Source organism: Triturus cristatus, chromosome 2_2, assembly GCF_964204655.1.
Source record: "Triturus cristatus chromosome 2_2, aTriCri1.1, whole genome shotgun sequence".
NCBI lineage: Eukaryota > Metazoa > Chordata > Amphibia > Caudata > Salamandridae > Triturus > Triturus cristatus.
In genome coordinates, this window is record NC_140582.1 from 205,220,366 (window position 1) to 205,233,079 (window position 12,714).

Sequence of the window (12,714 nt, forward strand, 5' to 3'; positions counted from 1 at the left end):
ATATCGGGGAGCTTCAACTCGCATTCTCCCATCTAAACTGAGTCTGCGGCCCCTCGCTTGCGGAGCTACAGACGAGACATATCAGCCTTGTTTGTCTCTTTGCAGAAACGATTCATTAAAGTTCTGTCAGTCCCCATGCGCGAGGCTGTCTATAAATAGCGACCACTACAGGGAGAGCCTCATTGCACCGGACAGCTGTCGCAAAATGTCTGTATGATTTTCTGAAACAGTCCACTGGGTTTGATGAGTTGAAAAGTACACTATGAATGAGTGATATACGCTGGCACGTGTATGTGCATACAAAGCGTTGCTGCTAATAACTGACAGATACAGGAATTACAATGATTTGCCTAGGATCACACAAGTGAATCAAGAAGGGAAGCTGGAATGTGATGTCAGGCCTCAGGGTTCTATGATCTTTAACAGAGCGTTTGAGGCTTTGTCGCCGCCAGTCCCCCTCTGCTGAACCTGCTGTGGCCCCCAAAATGAGTTTTGCCCTTTTAGAGGACCAATTCCTTCTAAAAATTAACGCGAGGGCCGAATATGATGAAACCATGTTATTTAACCCTGATATTTTATTTAATACCCATATATTTATTTAATACATTCATATCGAGCTGCAGCCTAGGGAGACACAATTAGACTAACCACACAGCTTAAAAACCTTACTGGTGTCCACGTCTGCCGTCCTCTCTCTTTTCGTGTTCCCGTTTTCAGAAGAAAAGCACACCGGAATGGATGCCTGCTTGTGCCCCGGGGGGACCGCAGACTGCATGCTAATACAGGACCACTGTAGTCTGCCCCTACTTGTGCCCCCAGGGTACTATAAACTGCATGCTACAATACAGCAATGCTGAAGACGCGCACTGCCCTGGAAATCGAAAGACAGGGATTGCGTATCATCCATATAAGGGACTTGGTGGGGGGGATGCTGTGAGATGTAAACCTTCCCCTTTCTGACGTAAGTATTCCCTTGCACCGACCGTATCTTGCTACCCCTAGAATAGTGCAACTGAAGTAGGGTGCATTCTGTTATGTACGTGCGTGCAGACAAGCCGCAACTGATCAGCACCTAACGCGGTGCTTCCACCGTATGATGTGCTGAAGCTGGGGGCCTGAGATGCAACGAGACGCAATCAGGGCAAACAGCGTGTGTTTTCTGAGTGTTGTCACAAGATGCGGCTCACAATAAGCTGTGGTAGCATTTTTGTCTATTTTTGCAGTTTTGTATAGTGCGAACTCGGCCTGAAAGTATTGGGGCTTTTATATGAGCACCAGTACATTACACAAGGATATATCTTTTTATTTTGTAGGCATGGAAGATTAAGTGATTTGCCCAGAATCACAGGACGTTAAGCCAGCGCTGAGACTCCAATCCGATTCCCCGCTTCCAAAGTCGGCATCTCTGGTCCTTACACCACAGATTGTTGTAAATCGGGTTTATTTAACACTACAGAGTGCACTGCTGAAGCTCCAACAACAATTCTGACACGCATCTCCACTGCAGCCGGCACAGGGAGGCATAAACACAGCACAACACGCACTTATTGTGCATCTGCACGTTTTCGGAGAAAGCCATCCTTCAATGTGAAAGCCGGTGGCCACCCTCTCTGCTCCATCCTTCCTCAGCCTCCTCCCCCACACCGGTTTCCAGCCAGGAGACAGCAGAGTTATTTACTCTCGCCCACTAATCCCAGCTCTCTGGAGGCCCCTAATGCCTGAAGACTGACACAATTGTAGGGTCCTTTGCCCTATCTGCTAATATCAAATGTCTCCCACCATTACAATGGAAGCACAGCATGGGGCGCCATTACAAAAAAAAATACATTTGTTTGTGAAGTTGACAAACAAATGCTTTCTTTTGTGAAATCACCCCATGCCGCGCTTTCACTTTAATAGCATCCATGCCCCTTCCTTTAAACGCAGCTCGTCGTATTCACTTGGTCGGCGCTGCTTGCACAGCGGAGCACCGCCCTTTAACACATAGGTCTCCCCCTCTGCCCTCCACCCATGACCACCCCAAATCCACCCCCCCTCCTGGCAGCATTTCCCTCCTCCACCACCTCCCTTTCAGTGTGCTTGGAGTGAGGTCTCGCATTTGTAAAAGTTTGAGACATTGGCATTATAAATTAACAATGCTATTTATTTGTATATTGGTTTTCAAAGCAGATCAATAAAAGGCATTGTCATTTACAATGCCAATAGCTTAAACTCTCGCAAATGCGAGACCTATTGCATTGCAAATGCTTGTTAGACAAGTTGTCAAAGTGGTTTGGTCAGAGTTCGGTGCGTATATTGAGCCCAATAGTATATGCCGTCCGTCCAGACAGCCTTTCAGTAGGACGTATCGCCCCTCTAAGTCTATGACCGTTTCGTTCGATGTAAAAGGTGTCCCCGGTTTAACCCATATTAGCGTCCCCTGTACATATGCAGAATAGCCGGTGGCGAAAAACTGCCCCCGAAAACCTCTTCAGAGTCTGGCTATTTCGGGTAGTGACAAGTGTTTCGTGCAGGAAGGCGATATGGGCAGAATGGCGCTCAAGGTAGGAGTAAATAGAATTCCTGTGCGCAGGTGTGTTAATGCCCCAGACATTCCAAGTCTATATATTAGTGGAGATTATTAGTATATCGGGAGGTTATCTTGAGTGAATGGTTAGTTAGTTTGTGTGTCTGCCTATGCCTGGTGTAGGTAGGGGAACCGTTTCTATCGCAGACTAACGCACACTACATGACAGAAGAACGTTGTTAAACAATCAAAAAAAACAATCAGCGGACTCTAATAATTCCATAAGTGCAGGTCTACAACACACATCCGTCCAAACCGCGAACCAAGCCATTACGCCTCGGTCCCGGGTTCGTACCCTCTTAGTGGGGAGTTGTCACTGACTTAGCACCTACCGATCAACGCTGTTTAGTCTTTATGCCAGAACCCATCTCCAGATATGCAAAAGAAGGCTAACTGTTCAAACCCTCCCTCCCGATACCCTTCCCTTACGTTGCTTGCCCCTCCCCCCCCCCCAAAAGTAACTGCACCCCACCTGCCCCCCCCTATCCTCAACCCCACCCCCACAATCCATGGCCTGTCAGCTTCCAAGCTTTAGAACTTACTTGCTGGAAAACAGATTAACTTTCTTGAACTGCCAGTTCATAAACTTTGTTTACAAATTTGTCTCTTGGTAGAAATGGGTTTGTAGCGAATTGTTGTATTTCGGTCATGATTCTTAATTTGTTGTATGGCTACACCTCATACAAAGAAAGGAATGGTCTACAGTACCGCCAAACATTCAGTGCGTGCTGGTGCAATTGGTGACCTAAAATAACTGGTGCCACCTTCTTTGCTAAACTGAATGGAGTATACGAAGAACTGGTGCAAAGTGTGAAACGTGCTGGTTCTTGGCCCATTTCAGAATATTTGACCTAAGTCCAGGATCCTTCATAAGAGTGAGAACATATCCTGTAGTCTTTAACCTAATCTCATCTGTTTAGTGATGGTCTACAAGGGTTGCACTCTCCCAGATAATCTCTGTGCTCTCTGGTGGTATTAATCAGTACAACCACTCTATCCACAACCACCTTTTCCCATTCTTGCCACAAATGCAGCTCATTTACAGGGAAAATCGTGACTTGGTTCAAAAATATGTTTTTTCTCCCGAGTACGGGTGGGGAATGATTTAGGTCTAAGTAGAAACAAATTTGATGCAGACCGTCTCATTGCCCCATAGGTTGACAAGTTAGGCACTCTCCTTTTTTCTTTGCTAAAGTAGACAACACTTTTCTCTTTGCTGTGTATAAACTACTCATGCATTGTTACTATACTTATTCTATAATTCTTACTTGAATAGAGCGTTTATACAGCTGTTTGTGTGCATGTTACAGTTTATTATCATTGTCATCATCACCATGTTAGAATTGGATTGTTTACAGATGTGCATCTCTAACGTCATACTGAAGTAATTATTAAGTAGTAATACAGTGAATGTTCTCTTATGAGGTTTGCTGATACTAGTGCCTTTGTTATTTTGCATAATTTCAGTAAAGTAGATTGAATAGTAAAACAAACTAAAAAAAAAAAAAACAGTTGACCAAGTGTTTGTCATTAGAGTGCATTTAATTTTCTCTTTAGTACTCATTTTCGACTATGACAGTGGATCAGTTGTGCATTTTACCATTTCATCTCTCTGGTTTTACTTTCCTCTGCCTACCAGGTACAACACTGAACCTTTTGAAGTTTCCCATTGTTAATCCTACGCCAATCAGGATGTTCAGGAGGATGGAGAGACTAAAGGCTGATGCACTGCAGCGTGAACAAGACTTGAGCGAAGAGGAACGAAAACGCCTCCATCACCTTAAAAAGCAAGGCTATTTGATAGGTAAAGGCGCTCTGTGTTGCGCATCACTTACCACTGTAAGCAGCTCAGTAATCTATAGGTCTATGGAATGTCTAGGTCAGATTGTACAAAAACACGAATTCCAGTGAACCGGCTTCATAGAAAGTCAGGATTGAACTGCTTGGAGCAGAAGGAAGCCTACACACACACACAATCACATGTACACGTACACACTCACACCACCCACACACACCACCCTCTTCCGTTTCATGAAATAAAATCTTTTGTTCTACAGTACAGTTTCCTGCCCCTTGCAGTATGGTGTGTGATCCGCCGTCGCTCACTGTTAAAATAGAAGAAACACATACTGTTTAGTATTTACTACAGATACTTGTATTGTTGCAGGGATTCTGCTCATGCACAGAACTATGTGCAGGAAACCAGGACCTCAGTGAATTGTGGTGTACCAAAAACTCACCTCAGTACCCAGAACCCCAATCCGACTAGCATCAGTGTCCCATTCGTTATCCGTATTCTCTCGGAGCTCCCAATGTATAGACAACCCAGAACAAGCGACTTAGAGTACCCTCAGGAATGGTGGGAATCAGAAATACCTGTTCGTTATTATTCTCATATCAGTCCACAACAAGAGTAATCAGAGACACTGTAAAGTTTAAAATGTTTATTTTATAAACTACGTGTCCTAAGATGCAGTACTTTGGCTAACATAAGCAGACAAATGATTAAAATTAAAACCATCAGCATTGTTACAATACCATAGAAAATGAAGGGAGAAATCATAGTATAAATGACAGTGGAATACAGCCACCTTCCCTTCAGTATAAAGCTAGTATTATTAGATTAATAGAAGGTCTCTAGGTTTGAATGGGGAACCCCATACCGTAAAGATCAGCTTAGGTGAATCACATCACAGGATCAGCTTTGCTCTGCGCCTGGAAAAGTCCTTCTCCAGAATATGTGTGTAATGCATGCAAACTGCAATATTAAAGGCTCTCGACTTTCAGGTATTTGCAGCTGTGTGCGTATTATGGCTAGAGAGTGGGCCGATCAACCTGAAATCGAAAACATACATTGTTTGGCGGCTCAGAGTGTTTCTGCACACAATGTTCAGACCAAGGTCGCAGTGCACGTCTAGGGATGTGAACAACAGACAGTTCTCATGTGAAGAAAAGGCAAGCAAGCAGTTTTCAAATAATGTCGCTGTAGTGCCGTGTGCAAAAGCAGCAAAAGTGGCAAGATGGTGTTTTTAACATCTAACGCACTTATGCTAACATAGCAATGTATGTATCTAAAACGCTGCCACCACTACACCCCCCCCTTGGTCGGACCACGAATTATTAGGAATACAAGAAAGGAACGCAGAGTTCAAGTTCGACAGAGCGGAACCAAGTGCATGTATTGGAAATCCAAATAAAGAGGAGTGAAAATTCGAAAAAAATGGTAAGTCAATACATCATGCTTAGGCTCAACGAGCCCAGATGTTGGAACACACAAAAAAATGTGTGGTTTGTGCAAGGGAAGCTGAACGACATTCAAGTTAATCCATCAATGTGTAAGCAGAGTACGTAGCGACGGCTTCCAAGAGGAAGTCATTGGAACGATTTGCAAAAGTGTCCGCCATCCAGTCTAATAAGGTAAACGAACATATATGTTCCTCGACAACTGGGGCCTCAAGCACAATCAGAGGACAACTGGCGTGTTCTTCAAGATAACTTCTTGCCAAGAAGTCATACGCTGCCGTTCCGATGTCCCAATTCCCTAGGACTCCATGTGCCGCTCCACAGGCCATAATCCTGACACCAGAACAGCCCAACTCATGAGCCACTAATGGACTCATCAGTCGATCATAATCCGGGGCAGGAGACACCGAGTTTGACAAGCAAAAATCCAGAACCCATTCAAAAGGACAATCTAGGCAATGAAAAACAGGTTGTACGGACGTAAAGTAGGAAAACCGGAAGGATAATCCATAGGCTATGCTCAGGGTTGCCAGTGGGGAAGTTCCACAATATTCAAGCATCCGGTTACGAAGATGGAGCAGCCGGGACAGGCTGTCGCGTGACACAAATTGTGCAGCCATTGCGCAGTAAGCAGACCAACAGCACACCAGCCGCGAGGGCGAGAATCAACGGGAGCCCGCCAAAGACGCTGGAAAAAATAGAATGAAAAAATGCCGGTATCACACCAAAAATAGTTTGGAAGGATGTCACGAGGCCGGAGCCCACAATTTTGAAAAAATGCGCCAAGCCAGTTGTTGACGAGGCATTAAATATAGCCTGAATCAGGGCACCAAAATGAAGTGGGAAATCCGCATTTAAAAGCGCCTGCACCTCGGTGCGGGTGTTGGCTACGTGAAGGACAAATGTTTCACGGGACGAAGTCAGAGCGACTTCTTTTTGAGACAATAGAGCCCTTATTCTGCTCGTTTTGTTGAACTCTGCTTTCAAGGTTGGAATGGAAGGCCAGATGGATACATCCAGCCGCCCATGCGGGGGTGGGAAAAGGACATTTTTACAGCCGACTACTCTCTGCGATACAGTCACAATGTAGCCTCGTTATTTAAAAGCAAATAAATACCGTTAGCTAACCACGTGAAAGAGGGTGTAATAGCTGGCACTGGAATCCCTTTCATGACGCACGCTAAATTAGGCGCTTGCACATTGCACGCGCCATGCAATTGGATGTGCCTACAGACTACAGAGTGATCAGGTGTGGAAGAGCATTCCTCACCCTTCAAATAAACTTCTTTACCTTCTCTCATGTACCTGTATGTAAATGGGAGTGACCAAACTTCATGCAGGAAAGCAGTACCCAACGGTTCATATCTGCCTAGGGCATAATGTTTCATGCACGAACTGAATTTAAACAAAGGAAATGGCAATGTGATTAACCCGTGGATAAGCCACACAGCTGAGTTCAATTCGGCCACTGAGAAAGGCAAAGGTTCTAACTTTTCAATATGCAGTAATGAGTATGTTGCATCTTTCATGGACATGAATTGTTGTTTCGTAGTTAGATTAAAGGGAAGGAATAAAGATGAAGTATTCATGTAGTCCCAGGGGACTTTCCCAGCCTTTAACGTTTGCAAAGTCCATGCAAACTGCATTGTAGAACGCAATTGTTTCTGACCATGATACAAAACAGAAATATCATCCTGCACAATATCAACGACAGATGAAACAATATTATCTAACGTGTAAATTCTGGAAGAAAGGGTGTTAATGCTATTATCTATAACAGCTAATACTTTCTCCAAATTGGCTTGATCAATAGCTCTCAATCTGGAAGCAGCGTCTATTTGTGATAACTTCCAAACCTCGTTATAAATAGCATACGCCCATCTTTTGGACCTGCCACCCACAGGACCCTTAACAAAATCATTCAAATCTATTTTGTCATGTAATTTAGATAAATGAAGTTCAACAGATGCCAAGGTGGAATGTTGCAGCCAAGATTGGCATAACTTCCCAACAGAGTAGGTAGTAACAGAATGAGAAGATTCAAAGCGGGGGTCTACACGAACCTGCGTATACCCAGGCTGCAGACCCAAAAAAACGATGTTGACGGGAATCTGAGCTTGTCTGCCAAGTTAAACATCTTTCGGAATTTAATTTGGAAATATTGAATGATGTGTTAGTAATGTATGACTGCAAACCATCAAGGGACAGATCTGTATGATTATCCCAATTTGGATAAGCACCCAGATCTGGAATAGAGGGGGAATTCAGCTTTTTAGAAGTAGCCAATCCAAAACAGGTGGTCTGAAAAATAGTTGAATTCAAAAATGTCGTCCGGGATGAGGCAGGCACGATGCAAAGCTTCCATTCCTTGTACCTGCCATGGTTTAGAACCCCAAACAGATTTACGATCAATAGTAGCTTTCCACAGATCATAACCCCTGACCGCCAAATCATCCATAAAGGATTTGGAATACAATAATTTAGTGTGTGTCAGCCTACCCTTCGAGGCAGACTCCGTTGCCACTTTAAAATAAAAGGCGGCAGGTTTTGAAACCCTGAAATCAGTAAAATAGGCAAATTTGTTCACCAATGTGCTGGAGCTGGCTAGCATAGGTGTTGGACAATGTTCCCATTGCGTATAATTCACAAAATTACGATACGTATTGGCTTTATGTAGGAAATGCTTGCCATAATGTTGATAGCAAAACAGCTCCCCGTAATTAGCAGCATCTAAATAGAAATCTTCAGCATCAAAAGCGGCATAATATTTCAAATCAGAAAACAGTGCTTCTATGGCCTGAACGTCCCAATCATCAGAGCTGATGTTTTGTTTAACCACATCACCCATAGAAACGCGAAATACATTTGGATATTAATAACCTCAGTGGGTCCATGAATTTGAAATTTAACAGCATCCCACGCAATCCCATCTAACACAGGCCAGGCAGTAATATTCACAAAGGCCTGGTCTCTCTTCATGATGTGTGATGAGTAGTGGGGGCCAAAGTTCCATCAATTAGTCTAATTGTCGACCTTTCTTTTAGGTAGTGTCCATTCACAAGACGAAAAAATACCACCACAAATCCGATGGACATAAACAAAAAAATACATATGAGCATCAGCCAAATGTAAGTCCAAGGGGGAATCAAAAAATGTCTTTTAAACCAAACAGCAAAAATAGAAACTTTTGATGGGGCACTGGAAGTCATAGAGTTAGTATCAAAGGAGAAACGTGACTGGGTAACTGTGGTTGATTGTAAAACAGGCAATGTTACATCTGCAGGATAAGCATACTCAGTATCTTTAGGTAGACCACCAGCTGTTTGTAGCAAAAAAGGAGCAGTAACTGTATGCATCTCGACGGCAATATCAGGCATGGTGGTAGAAGCCGGAGCCAAAACAGAATTTCTCAGCATCGCAGGGCAAGAGACCGCTGGAGTAATACTAAGAAGAATCGGCCACTCGCTGTAGTTTGACATTGTCAATGGAGATGTACCTGTTATCCTTGCGACCAGGAAGTGGAGGTAAAATGACTGTTCTTGTACCCTGCACGCCAAGCACTGGAACCGGGGCACGATAAGAGGGGCCGAACTCCTTCTTGTTCTCCACCTTCTCACAGACCAGGTCACCAACTCGAGGTAGCCAGCCGACTACCGGAATCTGAAGCGCAGCATCGGATGTGGAGGGCAAGTGTTCCTTCGCGAGACTGTCTCTGGTCTCTTGTAGACTCTGTAACACAGCACAGTGATCATCTACGTCAAAGGGTGCGGCAGATGCCGCCATGTCTAGACCATCAAGGTCCGGGACAAACATTTTTATGCCAAAGAGCATCATGTATGGGGTCCGCCCACCCAGAGACCTTCTAGGGAGATTATTAAGTGCACGTTGAACGTTATACAAATGGGCTATCCAGTTCCGGCCAGTGCCTAAAACCCTGGCTGTCAAGGACTGCTTTAAGTCACGGTTCATTCATTCCACTACACTATTACCCTCAGGCCGGTATGGAGACGAAAATTTGACTTGGACCCCCAAGGATCTCATGTCTTCTCTGTACGCCTTCGAGGCGAACGCAGGGCCCTGATCCGAATGAAAGGTACCACACGCAAAAATTCCCATAAAGACACGCAAATCCCTTATTACTGTACGAGCATCAGCACTCCTTTGTGGCCATACCCAAAGAAAACGTGTGCACGAATCCACTGCAACGAAGATGTACTTGTACGCAGTATCAGAGGAGGAAGGACCGCAGTGATCTAGATAAACACACCCAAGTGGTTTATTAGATATGTACAACTGAGTTTGTTGTTGGCGCGCAGCAGTTGAAGGTTTAATCTGCTGGCAAATGTCACAGTCAAGAACATAAGTGCGGGCCTGTTTATATAACCCGCGCCACCAGTAAGGCTGTTGTAACAGAGTAACAGTTGCTGCAACGCCGGCATGAGCAGAGGCCATACCCTCGTGAGCCGCTGTTATCAAGGACGGCCTGCAGTCCGCGTTGGGAATCAATCTATCACCAACATCGTTAATTTTCACTAATGGGACGTTATCAGGACTTAAGTGATAATGGTACCGAAAAGGGAAACCTCTCGGGTAATTACTTCCCTTCTCTGTAGCAGCAATAGCTGCCAAAATGTCATCATCGATCTTACTTTTGGATCTTGTAACTGCTGCTACTAGATATGTCGCCACTGCTGCTTTCGCTGCCTAGTCAGCTAAGCTGTTGCCGACAGCATGGACACCAACTCGCTGGTGACCAAGAGTGTGAATTACATTCACGAGAGGCAGATGCTGTTTAAGTTCCGCCACTCGAACCCAAAGCATTTTATGCTTGATTGTGCTACCCTTGGAATCACTATATTCATTTTGAGACCAAAAGAATAGATTGTCGTTAAAGGACTGAACACAGTAAAACGAGTCACTCCCTATAAGAGTAGTGACCCGAGGATCAGCAAACTCCAGTGCAAGCACCAGAGCACTGAGCTCTGCCAACTGTGCGGTACAATCACCCAATGACTGCGTATGCACGACATCAGACTGGAATTCACCATTCACAAAAGTACCCGCCACAATTGCGCAGGCTGCTGAATAGGCATGCTTCGGTTGCGCCGAACCGTCGGTGTAAATGACACAATGGTAATCTTCGAGCGGGCGCAAAGACAGAGGAGCCGGATGAACAAATTCATGCTGCAAAAACTCCTGAGTCTGCAATGAGGCATCGAAGATATAGGTGACATCTGGCGATGTCAAAGAAGTGGCCCATTGTATCCAACACGGATGCAAAGCTTTAGAATTAGGTACACTGGCTTTCGTCACTGCCTCTAGAGCAGGATATGGTGTAACCACTAACATGCGTTTTCCTTGCGACAGCGCTCGTTCTTTAAGAATCGCCATCTGCACCGCAGTCAAAACCTTTTCAACCGTGGAAAAGCGCAGTTCAGCCGAAGTGTACAAGTGTGATTTGTCTGCAATGGGGACGGTATCGCCCTCATTGAACGTTAAGTACGTGAAACCCACTCCACCTGGCACAATTCTTATCACCAGGTTAGTGTGGTTATCACATGTCAGTAAATATTTTGAAGCAAGAAGATCAGCCTGCAAAGATTGCAAAATAGCTGAATGCTCTGGCAGCCAGCTCGATTTGGAAAAAGTAGGTTGTACCAAGGCATACAGTGGCTTGATGCGCTGGGCATAATCGGGAATGTACGTACGACCGAAATTCAGAAAGCCCAGCAAAGACTAATTTTTTCAATGTTGTAGGAGCACGCAGGCATGCGCACTTCTCCAGAAAGTGAGGAGCTAATCCTCGACCCTCATTGTTGAGCTCGTAGCCCAAAAACAACGCTGTATACTCTGCAATGTGAGACTTCGCAAAGTTGAATTTGTAACGATGTCTGCAAACATAACAATAATGCGATCAACGCGACACAGATGCGGCCACAACTCGTCGTCCGTGAGCTAGATATCATCAACATAAGAGTACGCCTCAGAGTCAATGCTCTCTAACAGAGAGACAACACGTGCGGCAAAGACGCCAGGGCTGTTTTATAGCCCATAGCTAATCTCTTAAACCGCTTTTGTTTGCCGCCAGAAGTAAACGCTGTCCACTGACTACTAATAGAGGACAGGTTATGGCTGTAAAAGCCATTGGATATGTCAAGCGTGGTCTTAAACCTTTTTCTCACGAGACTATCAATGAGGGCAGAACTGTGGGTATTCTGTACCGCGCACGTCCGGCAATGAGAGTTCAAATGCCGGTAATCCAAAACTAGGCGGTACGACCCATCAGGCTTCGTTACAGTGAATAAAGGATTACTCATTGGTGACACACATGTTTCAATAACTCCCTGATATTCCAATTGCTCAAGGATTTCCGAGACGTGAGATCTAGCTTCGCGGCGCATGGGATATTGGGGTTGTGGTTGAGCATAGACCGCAAGGGAATCTCATGGCTGGGAGACAATTTATCCCAGCCCACCTGAGTACGATACAAAGCCGGTACAAGCACCTGAGCCCACTCTTCAGCAAACTTTTCAGCGTGCTCCTTTGGCACTGTTGTGCACAAAGGACGGGAGGATTACCTCCTCCCCTCTAGGAGCATCTAAAATGAAAGCCGGGGGCCAGTCCGCCTCTGCCAAGAGAGTGTCATAGGAAGGGGTCAGATTATCCCAAAAAATCCCTTGTGTTGTATGTTGTATGTCACCTTCAATTAAGAGGACTATGTCATATAGTCTGTCAGGGGGAGCCACTCTAGTGTCAGCAGTTTCTACAGTAATGAACGTGTCAGTTGCTGTCGCCTCCAGATATGGACACAGTGCTTGCCGCACTACTGTAACCTTCGCTGCGCTGTCGAGCAGCGTTCGTGCCCATGTCAGGTTCCGAAGCTGCGTTCTCACTATCTGTGGTAT

General features: G+C 45.0%; 1 protein-coding gene across 1 annotated transcript in view; it reads left to right on the forward strand.

Annotated features, from left to right (window-relative positions):
* NOA1 (nitric oxide associated 1) overlaps window positions 1-12,714 on the forward strand; it is a 91,312-nt gene that overhangs the window by 29,376 nt on the left and 49,222 nt on the right. Inside the window, exon 3 of the mRNA XM_085641184.1 lies at window positions 4,206-4,370. Coding sequence (XP_085497310.1) covers window positions 4,206-4,370 — 165 coding nt within the window. The remainder of the gene's footprint in view (window positions 1-4,205; window positions 4,371-12,714) is intronic.